At 41.8% G+C, this 23,646-nt stretch overlaps 1 protein-coding gene across 1 annotated transcript; it reads right to left on the bottom strand.

Annotated features, from left to right (window-relative positions):
• Positions 1 to 5,022: 5,022 nt before the first annotated feature.
• socs5b (suppressor of cytokine signaling 5b) lies at positions 5,023 to 23,293 on the bottom strand. The gene is made up of 2 exons (XM_083923480.1): positions 23,050 to 23,293; positions 5,023 to 10,881 (listed from the first exon to the last, which is right to left on the bottom strand). Exon 2 carries the CDS (start codon positions 10,860 to 10,862, stop codon positions 9,171 to 9,173), a length of 1,692 nt encoding a protein of 563 aa, XP_083779606.1. The 5' UTR covers positions 10,863 to 10,881; positions 23,050 to 23,293; the 3' UTR covers positions 5,023 to 9,170.
• Positions 23,294 to 23,646: the final 353 nt, after the last annotated feature.

Here is a 23,646-nt window from a genome sequence, read left to right on the forward strand (position 1 = left end):
AGTGGAGGCCAGTGCGCCGGGCTGATAAGGAGGCGTCTCAGACAGAGCTCACTGGGCCACACCGAGATGAAATCTGGAGGGTTTGGCCTGCTGATAAACTGACAAGAACTTCATCATCTGCACCTTCATCCTCATCCCGTCAGTGACCCACATCCAACTCGAGATTCCACAACTTATTGCCGGAGAGTTATTGCTTGGTTTCTATTACGGCGTGCGAGCCCGGAGGGTTTAACAGGGGAACCGAGGGTACGTTTTGAGAGCATGGGTGCGAGTGCTGCGGGCTGTAGAAAGTTTATGAGTTTGTTACTCAGTTTTGTCGGTTTCTTGTCCTCTCTTTGAGCCCGCAGAAAGTTTCCTGCCCCGTATAGCTCACCCTCACCCTCACCCTCCTTCTGGGTGAGCGTCAATTATTCATAAGCCTTGGGTAGCTAACTTGAAACCGATAACCCACATGCTATTTATACTTCATTTCAAATGAACAAATACTTAACTGTGAAGTTCCAGGCAGCTTGGTCGTGTCTGTCTGCGTAGCTGCTGGGCACAGTGAGGGAGTTAGACTGTGGGTACTGTATGGCTGAGCGGGTGGTTGGGAGGAGTGCGGGGGTCATCTGTCCATTTGGGAGAAAGGCTGAACCAGCAACTGTATACTAACGGTGAGACGACAAGACAGACCTCACGAGATATTGTACAAACTCACTCATAACGACAGATGTTTATTTCATACCAACCTTTTTGCTTGATTCCCTTGTTTGTTTTCTGATTCCTGTTAGACTTGACTTGGATCATCCAAATCAATTATACTCTAGCAGAGAATAAATAAAAAGGATTCATTCATTCATCTTCAACCGCTTGTCCCTATTGGGGACGCGGGGGGCTGGAGCCGATCTCAGCTGACATCGGGCGTGAGGCGGGGTCCACCCTGGACAGGACGCCAGTCTATCGCAGGGCACATAGAGACAGACAGAGACAGACAACCATTCACACCTACAGACAATTTAGAGTCATCAATGAACCGAACACGTGCACGTCCTTGGACTGTGTCAAGAAGCCAGAGAACCCGGAGAAAACAGTGCTAACCACCACACCACCGTGTCGCCAATAATAAAATTAGCCAATAAGAAGGATTAGTAGTGGATTTTTTATGTCTTTAAGTTGCGATGTGGAGTATCGCTTCATTTGTTCTGGATTTGCCCATGGCCTTGATTAAAGCAGGAGGCTTGGGGCCATCCCACCGTCCTCTGGATCAGCACCTTACAAACTGACACGAGGGCTTAATACAGCTGTCAGATAGAAGCCACCCAATGGGAGAGAAGTTTTTGTTTCTTGTGCTTATTGAATTTGCTTGTTAATGTCACATTTTGCAGGACATCACGAGACTTAAATGACCGTTTATGATTTATATATATCATTTTGCTATTTAAATTAAAGGAGAATATACAGTATGTGCTGACATGTACGTTTCATTTCATTCATTGAAAGCATGTTGTATCGTTTCCTGTGATCTTATAGTTATATCGCTCTTTGAAAATACCCAAAAGGGACAGGAGTTTGTTGCCGTTTTAATGTTTTGCAGCCCCAACTCAATTAAATGATGATTTAAGTGTAATTTTAGTCACTGGAATACACTGGTTGGGTAGGCAAAAAGATATCTGGTATGTACTGAACGCTGAAGGTTTTGGTTTAAAGCGATCCAGCGCCATTGTTTCTTGAACATTAAAATCAAAACGCCCACACGTCATTCTAAACCCCGACTCTACACTATAAGGAGTGTATTACGGCGTGATAAAGAAAAGACAAACAACTCAATATTATATCATGGGCCAGTGTGGATTACACTTAACAGTTTTATTTGGAATATTAAGACAATGAAGCATAAGCCAAGCACCAAGAGTGACAGCTACAAGTGTCGCATCATACGGCTCTTAAAAATGAACAGGTTATACTGGAAAACAACTGTTTTTTTTTCTCTTTGAATGGTGAAGCAGATACACAGAACAGACAGTGAAATGTGAACATGATTATGCCATTTACACGCTCCAAATCCTACCTGACAGCAGAAGAAAAACAAAAAAAAAGGAAAGAAAATAAAAGGCGAGGAAAAGCAGAAGAAAATGGAACAGCGATATTCGTCTGACGACAGCTCGCTCAGCCTGTGGCAGTGGCTGCAGCCCGGGACTTAAAGGGCTCTTGTGATTGGTCAGAACGAATAAAGCAGTCTGGGAACACGGCGGTGCTGCAGAGTGACAACCATTAGTTCCCATCATTGTCAAGTCCTGTTGCCTCAGCACCCACATCCACACAGCAACCAATGTGCACATACAGCATTAAAGTGACAGAGGATTGCAACCATTGTTACACTACACTCCATTGCATATTAGGGAGAAGTAATGATGAAAAATAATAATTCTTTCATACATCTTTTTCTGTTTTGCATATAGCACTTAACCCAGCTTTCTAAAATATATATGGGAACATGAAAAAAAAAAAGTTTAAAATATCTTTTTGACTTTGTCCTGTTCGAGCTGAAACCATGAGTCGTACCGAGGTGGGGGTAGGAGTCCTTCATGCAGGGCTGTTGCTGTGGTTTAGTGGGACAGCTAGCGACACAACCAGCCTGTCTCTCATCCAGACGAGACCCAGTGGTTTCATGCCACAAACGAGGCTCTCATAGTGCAGCTAAATAGTGTCATACTAATGACAATATAAGGTCAAAATAGTTCAATTCACGGCATTTTGTATTTCTTAAGAACATAGAATATACACAAACACCGATCTCTGCTCTCCCTTCTTTTGGGGCGAGGAACACAGAAAGGTGGTGCTGGCTAAATGTGGTCCATGTTTACACATCCCCTGGCTTAGGGTGGGGTGGTGGGAGGGTGTGGATGTGTGTCAATACCTGGGGTAGTGCAGGTGTCAGAAGAAGTGTGATAGCAAGTGTGTGCAAATGTATGTGTTCCAGACGGTTAATGCACCACAGAAGAAGAAAACGTCTTTTCATCAGGCTCCTATTACATAACTCCATAATTCATCATACATACAATGTTTTTTTTCCTCCTAAATCTATGGGTTATATGGCAAACATGTGCTACGGTTAATGTCAGATATTTCCCATGGGGAAAACTGGGTTGAGAGGGTCCTGGGACTCTCCTTGCAATTGGCCTGCCTGAGAATGGGGGGTGGGGGGTGGGGGGTGTCAGGGGCAAAGAGGCATTGTTCATAGGAGTCACTGTCATCACCCCTCACAGTTTACTCTGCAACCCCTACACTGGAACCCTCCGCGTGGCTCTGTCCATACACTAAAATACTCCCACACAACACACGTGTGCACCTAATCTGCAGCATGGTGGAGAATAGAACTCCATCGACACCACTTACAATGCCTGAATATAAGTGAAATAGTTCAGGACCGCAGGCTTTTTCTTAAACACCCACACAACTCTGGCCATTTTGAGCTAAAACACAAAAAGTGCTGTCCGTAAATATTTGGACAGTAGGAAGTTTTCAGTTCTTGCTCTGTAGTGCAGCATATCGGTAATGAAACGACAACTATGAGGTTAAAGTGCCAACTCTCAGCGTTTAGTGTGGGTTGAGCATGAAGTCACTTGACCTCAGTCCAACTGAGGATGTTTTACTTGCTTGAGACCAGACTGGCAAATAGAAATGACCAAAACAAGCAAGTATAAAGACCTCTCAGAACCACCATAGACACCAAATGTCCACTTGTGTGTGTCAGAATTCAGCAGTGACTTATTGCATTGTTCAACCAAATATTATTAGGATCACTTATGTTTAAGAGGGGGAATTTGTACAAACAGCTGTAAATTCTTATTATGTATACCCAGTAATGATGCAAAAATACGTTTTTGCTGCGCCCAACTGTCATTTCAAATCAAATATGCTGGAGTAAAAAGGCCAACACAGCGGAAACAAGGTCACTGTCCTAATACTTGCAGTCTGCACCGTAGAACAAAAATACACAATTAAAGTGCTATTTACTTCAGCAAATCCCTAGCCCTCTCTGTGAGCAAACGGTTGCCACATGAGGAATCCATCCAGCTCCATCTCTACTCTTTCTGTCTCCTTAATGTTAACTTCAGCCTAACGTGGCCCTACCAGGGTTGGACAGAGTAGAGGGCAGGACAAACGGGCCTTAGTTCACTCTACACCACAGTCACCTCCACATCAGCACACTGATGTTAGGGATGTGGCCAGATGGTGAGAGAGCAGTTGGATATAATAATAATAAAAAAAAGGCCTCCCTCAGCCACACAGCAGCCATAAGGCAACACAGAGTGGCCCTTTTAGTACCCAGTAAATTTATATCCCAACATGGTAAAATTAGCCTGTGATTAGGCAAGTAGGGTGGGGCACAGCAAGAAGTTGTGTGCTATTGCTATGCAGTAGCATGCTAGACAGGTGACAGTGAGCAAGATAGCGTGATGTGTGTGGGGTTTCAAATAGATATACATTTCTTCTATTGGACAGTGTGGATGCTAAAAATCCTAAAACATGAAAGTGCACATACAAGCAACTAAAATGCCAGCCTTATTTCCCTCAGCTTCACATTCACTCCTGCCACTCTTAACACATCAAAGGTGATACACATGCCATATTCAAGCTTTCTGGGAACAAAGTGCAGGGCAGTGGAAAATGTTTGGGACTAATGTGAAGAAATGTTCAGTCAATGCTGATCAATTCACAACATAGTAGAGAAAGTAAAAATGGGTTGGTGAGATATGAGAAATGTTAAACTCTATACCTTCACCAAGTAGATTTACCACCTGCATTAAAAATGTCCTGTTTCCTGCCTGATAAATAAGTGACATTATGATCATGGCTTGTAATAACTTCTCCCCTATGAATATATTAACAAAGCAGTGTAACCAACCGTGGTAGAGGATGGACCTAAATAGGGCTGCCCCCTCTTTGGTAGTTTTGGTCTTAGTCAATTATTATTTTTAATGCCCCCCCCCCCCCCATTATGAATGACTTATTTCCAAGAAACGTGTGAGCACGTCTCTGGTACACACACGCTTTAAAGTGGTGCTTGGGCGTGAATCTTTGTAGGGGAACTGTGGGGGATTAGTAGACCAAAATCATACGAGTCTTAGCCGAAAAAAGAATTTATTTAATAGAGGACAGCCCTAGGACTAACTTTCACTGGTTTGTAAATCTGAAATATAATGAAGTATAATTTTAACACCACTGAGCACATCAATAAGCTTAGCCTACTAGTTATTACACATAGCTGTGTGCAAGAGCTTTGGTCACAGGCTCAGATATTCATGGGCAAAGAAACACACTGAAATTTGTTCAGCACTCATCTTCACTGATGACAACTACAATAACCTTCAACGGGCTGATACATACGCACAAACTAAAATATGAACTCATTTGAGAAAGTTTTAATCCGTAAGAATTGAGAAAGTTGTTTCTAGCGGTCACTTTGGCAGTAAGATGTAACTGCAGGCGAGCCTCCGGGACCCTCATGTCCCACACACATAAGATTGAGCCTGACTCGGAATCCAGACTTGAACGCTCCCTTTCATTGCACTTGTCAGAAGTTGGAAGTTCCAGCTTTCAGAGTACCACTGAATGCCGCAAAAGCGACAGTGATGAGCTCCAGCTGGGCAGACCAACGGCTGAACGACTAAAGCAGTGCATTTGCTTTTAGGGGGGAATGTCGCCACGGACCCACAGATTGGAAACTCAGCGAAGGGGCAAGTAGAAGTGCTTTCATTAGTGATCAATCACCTTTGTTTTAACCCACTCTTTGATAGATAGTAACTTAAAATACAATTAAATAGATGAAAACCTTAAGGATTACATCTTTAAGTTGAAGCTATCCAGTGATTATGATGTCACGTGTGTTTCAGCTTTAATATATCTTAGTTTTACACATTATTTTAGGGTTTTGTCTACATACTTTCCAGTTACTTATAGAAAACATGCCGTAAGGTAGGGCCCAACAGTATAGTCTAAAATTGATCAGGGTATAATTTGAAGCATAGACGGTAACTGTATTATATCACAGTATATTTATCTTTAAGTACAAGTTTGAGGCTCTTGTCTTTTTTCTTGAGTATTTTCTTTTCCTGCTACTTTTTACTTCTACTCCACCACAATTCAGTGGGAAAAATATTCTACTTTTTACTCCACTTCATGTCTCTGATCATTAACGTCGCTAGTTACTTTACCAATTGAGATTTTTTCGTCTTACTGATATATACTCGTTGCAGAGTAAACACACAGGCTTCACAGTGACTGTTATAAACAAATACTTCTCTGTACATTCGCTGGTGAAATGCCGGTTTTCTGTGTCAACCTTTTGTTTTTTTTCAATGTAGAAAGAGACATTGTGGTGGTGGTGGTTTAACCATGGATTAAAGAGGCCGAAGCGATTGCAAGAACAACAACAGGCACAAAGTAAGCGGTTGTGGAGAGGAGTGATGCAGAAGCACACGAAGAAGAGCTAAACGGGAGCACGGAGCATTGGGGCCGTGTGCCTTCAGGAAGCGCATGGAGTTAGTCTCCCAGCACGTGGGTATTTGACGCGCTGACAGTTGCGCTGAGATGCGAGAAAGGACAGCAGTCAACATCGGCCACAAATTCCTTTTTCATGTGGGCCAGTTAATATTCCCCCCTTGCGGGCTGGATCCGCATGCATTGTGTGGTTATGTCAGACTGCTCCGCCGGTTACACGATAAGAGTCAAAATCCACACCGTAGCGCAAATTCCTACAGTGCTACCATGTATACCGTACACCCCTACCATAGAGGAACCCCGCTTTTAGCCACCCATTTTATTCTCAGTAAGTCACATTTGTTTAGTTAAAAGTTCAACTAAGGTATTTTTTTAAAAGCCAGGTAATGTGTGTTATTTTTATTTATTACTACCACTAAGAGTTAGAACAAACACTGTTCCTCATGAATAAGTTTAAACAGATTATTTGTTGGCTAACATGGGAAATGTCATCAGAGGTTGCGTGCAAAGAGTTAGCCTGTCCTCTCATTGGGATCTGAATGTCAAGCTGCAGACTGCAACCTACACATAAGGGCTGGACATGGATATCCTGCACTGAAATATGCTACAATAGGGCTGGCATTGGACCCACTAACAACCTAATACTACCAAACAGGCTATAATGTGGCGAGAGACTAATGCATGCATTAGTGAGTGAGAACAGATGTATCTAATGTACAACTTACTTCAATAATCTGTCATAGCTTAACCAACATAGCACCACTGAAATTTTATCCGTTACAAAAACTTGAACGTGCACCACAATGAGTGAGCTTACAGCTCATGCACCTCTTCATTATTGTTCTCCTCAGTCTCATTTGATGGCATCAGAGGAGACTGTCTTGAAGCACCTCCTGTTGCAGGTTTGGACTACAAAGCAACTGATTATGAACAAGATAAATGGTTATCTGAAAGGCACATAGGTTACACTTGTTTTTTTGTCACAATGAGAATAAAAGCGAAATGATGTAGTGTTTTTGTCCTAAGTAACACAACTAAAATCATTTAGTTTACATAACTAACACTCTCAAAGATATGCCAAACCTCTCGAGAGTTGAGTGTTGCCTGCACTCAGTGCTTTCACTACGACTATAAAAGCCACGGGCAATGAGGGGATTTGTTGTGGTTGAGATCTTGTTGTTATAAATTGTTAAGTTGGGAACACCAACTCCCAAGAAAAGGCTACATCATATCTTTCCTGTTAGTGACAGCGTTCTTCATAAAAACAGCGTAACACCATTTGCCATGGTTTCATAATAGAAATATACATTTGGGAGGAGAGGGGTATTGCAATGTAATCATGGGAGTTGTAGTTTTAACAGACAGATTCTTGTTAAGCCTTTGAAGTATCATGAGGTTAGCTGTCCACCCCATTTCTGATCTTCGATTATACAGGGTCTCCCATGAAACAGCCCATTCCAAAACAAGCAGATCAATTCAGTCATGTAGCATTTTGAATTTCCATTCTTTGTCTTCTTTTTGTTAGCATCCCTTACTGTAACCAATTTTCTAAGTTATCTGCACGTATGTTACAAGAGAAACAAGTGCAAAATAACCATCTGAGATGAAACCGGTCAAAGCTTTCTGTGTACCAAATGCCACAAAAAAATACTAACTGAGGGAAGCAGGTGTAAATCTTTACACTATAAAGCATAACACAAATCCATAAAGACAAGGCTGCTCAAATGTTCTTCTAGGAGCTCAATTTCATACAGGACTAAATTAACTGTGTGCATACAGTATATGCACAATAGTGTGCACAAAGCTAAAGTGTCTGTGGCCAATGAAGGACTGCACAGTGGGAAGTAAATAAAGTTGACAAGTATAGCAGGACACAGTAGATAGATTCATCATGCACCAAACTGCTTAAGTAGGAACTACTGTTTTTGTAAGGACTAATCTATAGTCCTTAGAAAGCACTTCATTTCCCTGATGTGCTGTCCTGAACTCTATGGACCCTCTCAGAATCTGCCCCTGTCCCTGGCTTAGCTGATGCTTATATGCGTGCAAAGCGATGGCAAAGAATGTGCCGTTTGTAGCTCTATCCATGGGACAAGCTCTGACTGCAATATAACAATAGCATCTCCAGATGCCCTCTCAACCCCCACACACACACACACGCACGCACGCACACACACACACACGCGCACACAACTTAAAACCCTTTTGGGAAGGTGCTCCACTAGGTGCTTTGACAAGCTAAGGGAGAAAAAAAAATTAAAGAAAGCACAAAGTGAACTGTACAATGTAGCCACGTGGGCCCATTTGGGGTGAATAAGGGAGGCATGCAGGCAGGTCTACAGGCAGGGTGAAGTTGTGGGATCAGGCAGACATTTAGCACACAGCAGGAGAGAAAAGACACAAAGCACTGATAGTTGTGCCTTCCCTCCCTGTCAAAACAACCTGTTCAACACAAAACATGTGCTTGACAGACAGCGTTATACTGAATATAATCATATGTATTTTCTGTGATGTAAGTAATAACTAAAACAAAAATTAGAATGAATCTTGTATAGCTTGTTACATTTAAATTCCATCCCCCACCAGAAAGAGAGCCGTGTCAGTACGGCCTCTAATTGGCTAATGAGGAATTTCTTAAGTTCTGTAATCCTCCTGCAGTGTGTGTACAGGCAATGGGGAAGCCCACCCTATTTGACCTTGAGTGGCGGTTCCCTCTCCAGCCAGCGAACTCGTACTTTCTGTTTATAGTGATACTCCTTGAGGAAGTCCTGCAGGGCAGGGGGCAGCGGCAGAGAGCCTATACCATCGTAAGTGGTCCAGCGGCAGATGGCAGCTCGTGCCAGGTGCTGCAGGCCAAAGGGAAAGGTCCGATGGAGAGGTGCTGTAAGCAGAGGTTCAAAAAACATGCAGGCGCTGGGATCCTTGTAGTGCTCTAGCAGTCCTGTGACAGTGGAAGAGTGGAAAACACAAGGGTCATGAGCATCAAAGCTGAAGTTGTGATTCCACTGCTCGATGCGGGCATGCAGTGAGCGGTTGTAACGGCGGAAGCTAACGGAGAAGAGGTAGTCCTCCTGGGCTGAGTCACGTAGCAGAAAGGTACCCTCTGGCCGTCCATCCAGCAGAGCCTCAGCCTCATAGCGGTCCATCACACCCCAGTAGCAGGGCAGCGCTGTGATCTGCAATAGGTCTGGCACCAGGCAGTGGATATAGTCTATCTGAGTGTGAACTTTCCAGGGCCCAGGTTGCTGCCGGCTCAGGTGTCCGTCCCCAGAGGCGTGTCTCTGCTTGGGTCTCCTAGCCTGCAGACAGAGGGTGGTCGAATCCTCCTCAGAGTCACAGTCCTGGGCTGCTGCTGCAGCCCCCAACACCTGCCCAAGGGCCCCTGATGATCCAGCACCCACAGAGCTGCCAGCACCTGAGGCTCGACCTTCCCCAGAGGCCTCTCCAATGCCAGGAGCCATCTTTGGTCCCAGTTTGTAGAGAGAGGAGCCCGGCACTGAGGCCTCCAGGGTATGGATCTGTGCATTAGGTGGTGGGTCCACACCTTCCTCGATGCTAAGTCTGCGGCGCTCACGCAGACGTTCCTCTTCATCCTCAGGAGAGGGGTGGGCTGGATCAAAGGCATCCAGCAGGGCAGTGGAGGAATGCGGGCTGACTGGCGCTGTGTGTTGCTTGATCAAGTGCCACTTGTGAGCAAGGTCTGAGCCTGGTGGGAAGGGGCAGGTCTCCAGCATGAGCTCTGTTAGATGAATCTTACGTTTGGAGGTTACCGGGTTCTTAGAAGAACGGGAGCGTCTGCGAGCGGGCAAAGGTAAGCACAGTCCTACTGTATCACTTAGCCGTTGGCGTAATGATCGAGCATTCCGACTGTGTCCTCCAGATACAGAGTCACTCATCTCCTGGATGGAGCTGACTCCATAACGCCTATCTCTACGGTTGCCACTCCCCCGTAAGCGCCCAGAGCGCCTATCTGCCTCTAGAGAGCTCTGGGTTTTGGTGGAACATGAGTGTTTTTTCTTGCCCCCCCATGGAGCATGACGGGAATAGGAGTCTCTCCGAGCCAGGGGAAGACCCCCTGACCCACCCCGCACATCCTCAGTGTCCTTGTCGATGGTAATCTCCACTATCTGAGGGATGTCCGACACACAGTTATGATGGCGGCGTCCTGATGTTACCATTGGTACTGGCAGGAGGCTCCGTGATGGGCTGGAGGCTCCTGATGCCTGAGCCTCACCTGAGCTACCTCCTTGGCCAAGATCCACCACACAGTGGACGGCATCGGCCTCAACCCTGCTTTCACTGGGTCCTGAACTGTTGTTGTGAAAGAGTGTCTGGCATTTGCTCTTCAGGTTGCTCCACATGTTGCCCACTTTCTTCATCAATAGGAGCCCCTGGGACCTGAAGATAACAGGAGACAAAACCGATTAAGTCACAGGTGGAGAAATCTTGCAACAGCAGTGGCGCTTACTTTTAACACTGAGGCACCAGCTACATAAAGAATGTCCTACATTTAAAATTCCCCAGACTACTGTGTATCTAGTAATTTGACATGGTGAAAGTATAACGGGGCCAAAGTGTCTGAGAGGTGGGTGAGCTTGAGTAGTTGGAACAGCAGAGTTAGGAGTTGCCAGGCAGACGTGCAGGGACACAAGGCCACAGCTATAAATGAACCAAGGATCTGCTCACAGCTGATCTGCTGGTATGTACTGTATTACAGAGCCAGTCTAGACCTGACCAAAAACTTTCCCTGTAACATCAGCAGACAGGGGACATGTACATGCACATACACACTCACATATGCCATTGATTCATCACTACTAGAATTTGACAGGGATTTGGAAGTAGTAGCATCAAACCGCATCTAATGGGGCAAATTTTACAGTGTCCTACAGATGTTCCTAAAAAGTGAATTAACAACACTGCATTTAAACAGTTGAATTATCAGTTGAATTATACTGTTACATTATCAAACATTGATTATTCATGAGTAGAAGCAACGCATTATTCAGTATTTATAAGAATGCACTCCAGTTATGAGAGTTCTTGTGAGAAATTCAAATCCCCAACACTGTCAGCATTAACTGCATGTAGGGATGCACTGATTTACCAGGAGATCGTCGGTATCGGCCGCTATCCGCCTTGTTGCCTGTCATCAGCCTATCAGTAAATAAAAAGCCATTCCCAGATCTATTGTGGAGGATGGGCGGTTTTGAAGCCTACCCACTTGTGCCCCCCAAACTCTACAACCTTGTGGCCACACACATTCATAAGCTAATGTTACTGGATATATATGAAGTCCGTATGCTAGCCCTGTGTGTACGCTAAGCCTCACGGCACAGTGGATTGACAAAGATTTGAACTTGATCAAAGCAGTGCTACAGTCCCATGATAATACATTAATATTTTATTGCGTTTGTAAGGTAGAGGTTAAAGCAAACAAAAATATTTTTGAGCCTGAAAAGTTGTACGGAAGGAAATGTGTACAATCTATTGAATTAAGTATTATATCAACTTTAAAACTGCTTTAAAACCAGGCATGCTGCCTGAGAAATTTAAGGCCTGGTAATGACTTTTACATTCATGTTTCACAAAATGTTTTTGTCGGGTTACTTAAGTAAGCAAGCTACTGAAAAAGTGCTGTCTTTGAGTAGGTAACATTTGTTATATAGCAGCTAAAGGGGCTTCTGAAGTAGTTAATGTATATTGCATGTGAAATAAGGATATTTTTAAAAAAAATTCATACATTTGTGTGACATACATTTTGTGCTGAATCAAAGATAGTGTAATGTAGGGACAGTGACTTCAAAACAGTTCAAATAATCTATAAATGATGATTTCTTTGTTAAGGGGGAATAAATAACAAAAAGAACAACCCCACCACATCTGTGTCATTTGTCACTTTAATCGTTGGCATTGGTCCAGAATTTAACAATCTGTGTATTCAGAATGCATGTGCGATTTACTAAGCTACATGAATACAACAAAGTATGGTGGACCCTCTTTAGCTTTCTCCTCCGCTCTCTCCCACTTCTTTTGTTTTCCATCTGCCTCTGGGTTATACGCACCTATCAAACTACCAGGCATCACATCAATCTGCCTACAGAGTGAAGTTTGCCTCATAACATAATGGCTTCACACAGTCAGCTGGGATATACGAGGGTTCTGTGATGCACAGGAAACCCGATTGGTCTTTAGCACATGACTGATTAAGTTGATTTGCTGAGAGCAGTTTGAAGGCTATCAATAACAAACTCATGGCTTTTTACTCACAAAAGATCACTTTTATCCACTTAAGAGTCATTTGATGTTTGCGATACATACATCTACTAAAACAATCTGCAAGAAATGTGTTGTAATGAAAAGAACATCATATTCTTATCTACATAGTGAACTCACCAAATGTGATGTGACTGTGGTTTATCTCATGTTCTGTACTCCAATAAGCCGGAGTAGGTGTTGTGCATTGTCTGGACAGTTAAATGTCTTCCTTTCATTCTCTGAAGGGGTAGTACCAGTACAAAAATCTGCAGCATTTGACTATACTCCCAATCTGATTCCCTCTGGTTTTAGATAGAGCTCCGGTGATGAACTAGACTTTTAACAAACAACATCCAAAGCATAGCACCCAAAAGGTTTTCAACACTTAAATGTTAAGACTCATTTCCCCAATACATTCCATCATAGTAACATCTGTATGCTGCAACTTAAAGTTAACTACACTTATATAAATATATAAATATATATAATTTTAGCACACAAGTTAGATTTTCACCTATTGAATGAAAAATGTCAGATCAATTTTCTTACACTTTAAACTCCTTAATTTAGTTGTGTTGGCATTGCTGTTGCTGTCGCTTGTAGTGTCATAGTGACGGTTTGCTAAATCTCATCTCGAAGGTCTACAACATTGGGTAAAAGTCATGTTTGCAATGACGGTGTGCTGTCTCGATTGCTGTCAAAAAAGAAACGGTACTCATAAAATCAGAAAATAATCCATACTAAAAATTAGTATTTGATTAGATACTAACTGGACTGTTGAGGACAAAAGTATCTGTACTTTTGCCATCAACAACGACACAAGCAGCGCGTCAACATCATTTTGCGGCCTGGAGCTAAACTCAAACGCACCCCTTCTGCTGGTTGATTTAAAACATTGCCACTAAGCTTCCATAGAAAACCCTGATCTGGTTGTAGATATTCTGCGTTTTATATTTGTGATTATGCTCGATGTTGACGTTACTTGTTATTTCATATATTTGTATTGTATTATAGTCATGTATTTTGTACAGTCGTGCTGCCGCCTGTCTCAAGGCACTCTTTCTGTGAAATAAATAAAAAATCCTCCAGCCTCTCACAACTAGCCTCCTAGGAGAAGAGAGAGCCAGGGGCTGTCAGTGAAGAGGCCCTGCCCCTAATTATTCATAAACTTTAACCTCCAATAAAATAAAACGTAGCCTGTTACAAAATGATTCACCCTCCTAAGATTTGTCATGGAGATATGACTCAGACATGCAGACTAGAATGTTTTTTTGTAAACAAGGAGGTTTAATTATGCTGTGAAAATCGGGGTGTTTAACATTGGGACCAATGAGAAACTGCTTTATTGTGTAAACTACTCCCAGTGGACACTTGGAGAACTGCAGTTTTTGGCACTTCCGTATTGGATCAACCAGGAAGTCGCTGTGGTGGGGGCTTGACAGCGACACTAGCGGCTGTCGGACCTAAAGGCTCTTCCTGCAAAGCGAACGGGGGAGGAAGTGGATTCGAATGGGACTTAATGTATCTATACTTGCGGCCAAAATATCGATACTTTCTGTGGAAACAAAATATCGATTTATGTCGCAGAATCAATAAAATTGCTCAGCCCTAGTGATAACCATAGCAGTTGCAGAGCTTTAGTTGGAAGACTTATTAATAAATCGTTGGTCATTTTCATAGATCAAAAGTGCAAAATGTGCATTATTATTGAAGCCTCAATTAAAAAAATGATATGGGCTTTTTACTTGGCACGCAGATTTAAATAAATTAATCTATTTAAATACCAAACATGAAAGTAATAACTTGAATGACATAATGCTGTCAAAATTGCTACTCTTGCTTCCGCAGATCCTTTTACATGTGGCCATGTACATTAAAAATATTTTGATTACGAAAAATATTCTAATTAATTAGAGGCTTTGCAATCAATTAATCGCGATTAATCGCATATCAATATTTGACTTAAGAAGCTAATTTCTTTCGTGTTGTGTCCTGTGCTTCAGTATTACAGGCCGGGCGGGAACTCGTGCAATGAGCAATGTTCCGCACTGTGCAAAAATAAATTACGATTAATTGCATTTTTTCTGTAAATAATTAAGCGTAATTAATGCGTTAAAGTCCCAGCCCTAATATTTTCTTTACAGGGGGGTTGATTTTAGCAGAGAGCTTTGGTGGTGCTGCAGGTGCCTTAGTTTGCGTAGTACTTGTGCTAGCCACGGTGTAGCCTACGGTAAAGTGCAGGGGGCCTCGCCATCTAAAAAGGGCCCCACCCTGCACCTGTCAACATACAGGCACTGCTTCAAGGAGAGCAAGATAAGAAGCGGCGTGACGACAGTCACTTGTTCATCTCACAGAAGAGATTTCCAATTTATTGAGTCAATCAACTCTTCCTCGCCTCACTCGCTGTGCTGGGCGGGGAAATAAAGTCAATGAGTTAAAAACGGTTGATTTCTTCCCATAGCTGACATGAAAACTATTTTGGTTTATTATATTTCTGCTGTCACTCGGCTCGGGAGGTGTCGACTGTCCCAGCTTGTCACATACGGAGGCTTCAGGTCCGTCAAGTCCCGACGTTGTGACTAGCTGCGGGAGCTCAGGTGTTAGGTGTTGGTGTAACGTGCTGACGGCACCATCTTCTTACACTGCTTACAAATTGTTCCCGTCTTATCTGTCACTCTGTTGCGGTTTAGCCTCTTACATACTGACATGGCGAGACATTTGGTTGCGCATGTGCTACTAGATGTAAAATTCAGTTGCAAATTTTGGTCACAAAATGCGACCATTGGTTGCAGTCTGGAGCCCTGGTTTCACGTTTGATACATTTGATTAGGGAGATTAAGATTCAGTTACAATTCCAAATTTGCAAGAATATAAAAAAGATTCTCAACTAACGGTGTAAATTATACAAGTAACCGTCTAACCTTGTGAATTATGAAAAATATTAATGTTTAAGAATGAACCCCAAAGCAGTTACATTAATGTAGCTTTTATTTAACATGAACACACTACCAGTCTTCACAATAATGTGCAACTCTACAGCGTCTACAGTATTGAGTGATCAGAAAAAAAGTGCTTTCTTTAGTATGGAGGGAGGTGCTGCAGAGACGGTACGCCTAAAGCCATAGCTCCTCTGAATGACCTAGGTCTCTAGTTTGTGGTTCTCTGTGGTTATCCTGGAGGTCAGAACAACTCATTGTATACAGTGCGGTCAACTTTCAAAAAAATAGTCTCACTATTTTTTTTTTTTTACATCATCACAAATGAATACAATGGGGTTCATTGAATTCACAAGAGTCTCAGCTTTCCAGTCATACACGATGTATGCAATCAAGACTGTTTAGGACCCCAGTATGCAGAAATATTCAAACACATTTTGTTTCTAGAATACACAATATACCACATGCAAATAACTGGATCATTTTTTTCAAAAGCTGCATAGGATTAGCATAAAGCAGGCATGTAAAGGGGACACTCATGGGTACCCACATAACTCATTTTTAGTCAAATATCCTGTGGAGACAGGTCGAGGGACCCTTTTGAATATGGTTTTCCTCTCGCCAAGATTTTGCCTAACTTTTTAGCTTCCTGGCAAGCTGGCATGACATTAGTTGGTACCGTGCCTTAAGTTATCTACTTTCATATGATACCAATATCTTTACACTGGCTTCAAAAAGGAGCTGTCCTCCGGGTCTCTTTAGATTTAAAGATTGATCTTGGGATTTTATGGATCACTATCAGATCATTCAAACGAAAATCAATTTTAATCAGAAAGTCAAAAAGAAGTGTACAGGGATGCAAATAATTACTCGATTATAGATTAAGTGGCGATACGAAATTACTTTTGAACCCGTATTCCCCACCAGTCCACGTGAGGGCGCGCTTGACGCCAGACGTACTTGACGCACACGCAGGAACACAAGTTCTCTGGCGACAACAACAATACAAACGACAAGCGGTACACAGACAGCATAGTTAGTTGATGACAAAGACGGCAAATGAACAATATGTGGAAGTATTTTAAAGTACAACTTTGTTGAATTACCACCTAAATATGTCACATTCAGCTGTGCTACAAGCAGAGAGTGGTTGGGATGAAGGGTATGTCACTCCACGAAAGCAGAGGGCATTACCCAGCGGATAAATAACATGGTTACTACAGACATGCTGATCATAAATGTCGTTGACGGACAGGGATAATAAAGTACATCAAGCCAGGGTACAATATCCCCCTCTAGAACACAACTTACAAGACTGCTGAACCTCCTTGACTACAGAAAGCTACATCACAGTTCCATGCCACTACGTTGAACCGGACTGGCAGGTAATGACAGCAGTCCTACTCACAGAGAGCATGTCACTGAGGCATACGGCCTCATTGGCATAGTATTGTATTCTTCTAATAAGGAATCTTTCTTTTTTTAATGTTTCCAATGTTGCAGATGAGAGAATGCCTAATTTATTTACATGTTAAGCAGCCTGTGTAATATTTTGATACTTTCTATTCAGAATAGGTCTGGTATGCTACCAAAATGTTACTCCCTGCCCTCAAGTAAGTGATTAAGGAATATGATTTGCATTTTATGTTGTGTATAGACCTTTTCACAGTTGTAAACATAAACATTATAAATATGTCCAAGTTTGATTCCTGATACAGTGAATGTGAACGACATCAACTGACAGGAAGTTAAGTACCAAGGCTGTTGCCTAGCAATGGAATTTCATTATAAAGGTCTCTACAGTTTACCTATTCAGAGGGAAATTCAGCTTCTCAGAGGAATTGCCGCTTATCAATTAATTGATCGATAAGATGAAACAACTATCGATTAATTAATTACTCAATAATTCATCGCTAATAGTGTAGTATTTTGCTTAGCTGTTATTCTTTATAAGATACAATATATTTCCAGATACAACCGTATATCTACGTATATTTGCTGAGTATTCTATATAAAGTACACATTTAATTTCCATAATTACAGATAACCCCAATTTAATTTATTTCTAATTTGAGAATAAATGCATGCGGTTATCAGTTGTTAGACTATGTTGGTTTGCGTTCTTCAGTTGGCCGTTGGTATTGAAACTGGACATCATTTTAAAGTTGCCATTTTTCATGTGCTGTGGGTCATGATTCTGTGTCATATGTGTATGACTGAACAAAGTCGCTGATTCGCTCAGGATATAACATCTGCATGTCCTTTAAGATTAAAATACCATGACTGTGCAGACAGCACAATGTGTAATCTCAGTTTAAATAGTGAAAATTGGAAAGTGAAATTTTTGTCTTTTCTTTCTTTTACAGTGATACCATAGGTGTGTTAGTGAATCTAATGACAGCACAGTGTTTGGGGGTTGTTGCTACAAACGCCATGATGGTAAATGGACCATCAGCCCAAACAAAAGGATTAAGAAACTTGGGTGAACAATGTCAGCAAATACTTGTTATGAGTGAGTCTACTTTTTCTACATGAAGTTATGAAGTTCTCCTGTAGGCATAGTCTAGCTTCAGACTGGCATTTTTATTTTTCTCTTGTAAAGCACGTTGTTGCTTAGATTTGAAAATGGCAATATAAATAACGATTATTGCTTGTTTTATTTTTACTACCACTTGTATTTGTGAGACTGAGGTATGCAGTTATGCATGCGGCGCAGCAACGCTGTGCGACCATAGCTACTACAGCTACTTCAACTACACCGGAAAAAATAATTAATGATGCCAGGCATTCTCGCATTGCTCACGTCAAATAAAAGGAGGAACATTTGTAAATGCAGCAATCACCATGAACTGAAGAAAAGAGGCTGCAGGTAAGAAGAGCCAACACTAGTTTGGGTGAACTCAAACCTGCAACACGTCATCAAGGTAATCAACACCTTTTTATTGTGCCAGTCCTGTTGTTGGAGAACAACTGGCACTGTAACCAAAGCACAAAAAAAGAATCATTGTAGCAGTGATCTCTACCATTCCTAGTTAGCTTCAAGTTATTAAATATTTTAAGGGTTCGGTCCAAAGGCTCTTATTACAGCCACCAGGCAGTAAACATGATATGTAAAATTCTTAAAATATATTCTTATATCCACAAGTCCAATATGCGTCTTAGTTATTGTTATAAGTTGTGTGTACCAACACAATTTTATAAACAATCTATAATAATCAAATTAAAATCTGCTAAACTAAAGCAGTGCATCTCTACACCTCATCACCACACGATGCATGTTAGTGCACCTCAGTGTTTCCCCTCCCATTATACTAGGGGGGTGCTGCAAGTCAAGTTAATTTTATTTTATTGTATTTTCTGAATAGCGTCAGATCACAACAGGAGTCATTTAAGGATCCCTTTCCTATAGAACAGCTCTATACCTTTGTCCTTTTAGTAAACATCTAAACAGCCTTATGTTATTTTTCTTATTTACACAACAGCATGTAAATTCTGTCTCTACACTGTTGTGTGTTTACAATTCTCAGAAAACTCAGAGAGCGTTGGTGATTCACTTGTTCAAAGATCTTTTTGTGCTTTTTGTTATTATTCAAAAGACATTTTCTAATGCCGAGTGTAGCTCATTGTGCAATACACCGATTTAAACTGAAATGAGTTTGCATTATGGCTCTGATTATTGCTTGTATAATTGTGATCCTGGTGATTTTGTGTTGAAGTGTGTTCATGAATGCGTTAATGCAGATTCATTTATCCATGTGGGGGTTGACCTTTATTATGAACCTCATCATTAAATTGTCTGATTAAACACCGACTGGCACGCCAATAAAAGAACATTCAGGCAACCTGCTACATTGCGTTGGAAACACATGACAACCATGATTCAAGTTGATTTAAGTTTTTTAGTCTTTGTCCCCCCCAACGCTGTAAACATGGGGGAAACACTGGTTACCTGTAATGTTACTCAAGTTATTTGAGTATGATTTCGGTATGGCGGCATAGTAATAGTCGACAATTCCTTATAAAATCCTTTGGGCCTAAACGACCTAACTTAGACAAGCAATCAAAGGTTTCATCAAATGAGCAACATGGCAAAAAATGTACTTGAACTATTTGTCCAGCCAATTCGATTTTAAAAAGCCAAACATGAAAACAGCTGTCTCTCGTTCGTCAAAGTTATTGTTGGAGCACACCACAACCTAAATTTGCCAGCATTTATCTTGATTCTGTAAGTGCCAACATAAAAACAATGATTTATGAACTAAAACTGCATGTTCACACCCTGCTGTCTTTCCTCCAAGATTATCTGGAATTGTGAGGCTAATGTTTTATCAGCTACATCTTGAGATGCCAGATTTTCCTTCAGGGTTGGATTGTTTTACCCCTCAGATTGCTTATCACCTCAAAAATACTTAACAATGAATGGTTCCAGTGACCAACATGACTACAAGTCTAAAAATGGGGCCAGGTTCAGGAATTGACAGTAACAGTGGCCAGGTTGCTATTTGCAACCATTTTGAGAAATTGGCAACAATCTTTGGCGTTTGTTGTCATCAGTGGCGAAGACTTTAATTGCGTTTTTTTAATATATTTAGTGCATTAGTAATACTGAAATGTTGCTGTTACAGAACTTAAACCAGACAAATGCATGTGTGTTTACTTGCATGTAGGCATTTATTTAAGAGACAATGAGAAGCAAATTAAGTTGTTTGACCTAGGGGTGAAAAGTTCAACTAATACATCATCACAAACTAATCCGATCTGCCAAATCAGAGAGATCGCAGTATCGTCTATAGGGCACATGCTATCCATTGTTCTCCATCAGTTGTTTTTTTTAGCCAAGTACCGCCTTTTGCTAGTCCACCTCGTGCCCGCCCTTAAGACATGCTGATCAACCAATCATAGCGGACTACAGGCAGTGACAAGGATTTCTTATTCCACATCCTGTTTGGTTCAGAGAGTAATAAAATTTAAACTAAACTTGACTGCGAGCGTCAGACTATCAGGTTCATCGACGCCGTCTGTCCACACTTATTCATAGAATTTGTCAAACAAGCTGTAAATTAAGCCTCTGATAAACTGTTAAATGTCTGTGCACCAGTGGACTCCTAATGTGATTAAGAAGGATCGGGCTCCGTCACTTCGCAGAGGCCTCTGGGTGGTGTTGTGTTCACAGCACCACCTAGCCACCTGACGTGCATACTACATCAAATTTCACACACTTTTGCGTCACCGTCTTGTCTAAACGTGGAGGTGAGAAAACGTGAGAACGCAGCGCCTCTTTTGCGTTTCCTTTCTAGATTGTCTTTGTCCAAACAGGGCCTTAAAGAGAGAGCATCCTAAACTGTATGCTGAGAGTGAAACAGCGAGGAGACCAGCCACACCACAGCTAAAAGAGGCAACGGGTAACTTTAGGTAGCTTTTTGTTAAATGTCCATTGTATTTGGCACATGCTGGCAAAATTGCACAATGATTCAAAAATTTTCAGAAAGGTTATTTGGCCTTAATGAGTTTATTTATTATTTTATTTGTATTATATTTTTTTTCTTTTAGGGCTCCGTTTTTACATAGGGAAATACTTTGGTTGCACTGTTTAGTAACTTGCAAAATAGTTTCAAATCAATGTAAAAAAATGTGATTTTTTTTTTACTAGAAAAACACGCTAGCCAACATACCCCTATCTACTGCATGCTGGATCACACTAGAAAAAAAACACATGAATATGCTACACTGTTTCGGCCATGTCCACTCCATTTTTATCAGATTTAGATGGCTTCACTGTCAGCTGATAATACATGTCAAGGATTCCATAGATTAACTTGACAAGCAAAAATGACAGAATGCTCTGAGGTGTACCATGAAAATAGAATACAAATATATGAATCGAATTATGTGAGAGAATGACCACTGACAACTGGAAACTCTGTCGGTGTGTTAGTTTGCTAACCTGCCCAGTGTCCTTGTTAGCTTGATTAAATTATTTTTAGATACATGAAAAATTCTTGGATCCAGACAGATGACAATGTAGTAATCAGGTTTGTCACGACACAGGGCATCTCGTGTTGCAGACTTCCACCTAAAATGAACTCTGCTCAGAGCAAATTCAAGATTGATTATTTAAAACTACAGTCGTCCCATACGATTCTCTACGACTGTTGCCACTGATAACAATGGCCACACCAATAGTACAATCCAGTCCACAACAATTTAAAGCCACCCTGAAAGAAAACTAGGCTACTTCTGCACTCTGGCAGCCCAACACACCCTTTCTCCTGGGACCATACTGATCTAAGAGAGGGCTGTAGAGAAGACAAGATTAAGGGAGGACGCCTACCCTGCTCAGACCAGACCAGACTTAATGAGATATTTCCAGCGTTTTGTATTCTGTAAGATGTGGGATGGCAGAAAGCCACACGGGGTCTGTAAATGAGATGTAAATCACACCAATTCTTCCTATCATTCAAATCTCAGTAAATATTAAAAGTTTCATTAGATATTTATATTTTTTTCCCTCCACATAATGCATTTTTTGGCTTAAAAAAACAAAACAAAACGTATTTTAAAATAGGCGTTACATGAGTGCTTTGCATTGTTGTTTAGCAGTGAATTAAAGCTGTTGAGAGTTAGCCAAATGTACAGTAAGTCATCCCTACAAAACCAAAACTGTCCACCAATTGAATATGGTCTTGTTACACAGATTGACGTGGGCAGTAAAGTTTTATTATACTACTATGGTTAACGTTGGCTACCTTGACCGATATATATATATATGTGTGTGTGTGTGTGTGTGTGTGTGTGTGTATGTGTGTATGCATGTGTTTTACCACTAACCTAATGTCAATAGAAGACACACGACTACAGAGTTTTAACGTTATGGTTGGAAGGCCTTTAGGTTTGTGGAGGCCCCACTTGTCCCTGGTCCCAGCCGAGTTAGCGGACTTGCTAACACGTTAACCATCCACAGGCATTAATACACCGCTAAATGAAGCTACCGTCGATAAGAGAGCGTAAGCTAGGCTCATATTTGACAACCTGGCTTGGTTACTTTAGTCAGACGCTAATTTAAAACTACCTTATGTTGTTTAGCTAAAGATATAAGCTATTTTAACGCTGAATGATGTTCACTAACTTGCTGTTCAGGCGTACGAGCTGTCAAAAATGCTAACTGTTAGCATTTCCTAGAACGGGAGTTTCTATGGTTTCAGTTAGCTTCGGCTAACCAGCCAGCTAGCGGAGTTAGCCTGTTAGCTGGTGAAAAAGCGACACAAAAATTCACACAAATAAATGAAGTGGCGCTGTGTGGCTTACAGATAGTGAGTAAACAAACAGAACATGCTTGACAAGTAGGGGTTTGTTTCTCGAGTTCATTTCTTACCCTTGTGTCTTCTGAAAGCCTATTCAACAGCTCTCTTTGTCTGCAGAAAATGGCTAGTAAGAGAAGTCAGGCATACATCCCCCTCGCGGACCACAGTGTCGGATGAAAGCACTAAAGGTACGCGGATACTTGACGGTATCATCCCGAATATTTTAAAATTAATTAGTTAAATACCAATCAAACTGACTTAAAAAGCTAAATATTTCTTTGGGCGCCTTGAAAACCCGTTCTTCACCATGGTGGGGGTCTTCTTCTCTGCCGTGGTCGCTGCCGCTTCTAGCAGCCAATATGACGGCGGTCTCAGCAGACAGAGAGCCGGAGAGGCGGACAGTGTTGAGCGTGGAGAGGCCGAGTGACAGCGGCTCGGTCCAATGGAGGGAAGGGAAAAGACTACCGTTTCCGACGGAGCACGCGGATAGGGAATGCCCTGGAGCTGGCTCCGCGTGATGGGCGTCTCGGGTCACCAATGAGCGAGAGAGGAGGACGGTGCTCTCCACTGGCAGCTACTTGGAAACGTGGAGAGGTGAAGTGATGCTGGTGGTGTTAGGGCCAGGCCGGACTACTGATGTCATCAAGGAGAACCAGGAGCAAGGCTGC

The sequence above is a fragment of the Echiichthys vipera genome (genome assembly GCF_963691815.1).
Source record: "Echiichthys vipera genome assembly, chromosome: 11".
NCBI classification, from domain to species: Eukaryota; Metazoa; Chordata; class Actinopteri; order Perciformes; family Trachinidae; genus Echiichthys; species Echiichthys vipera.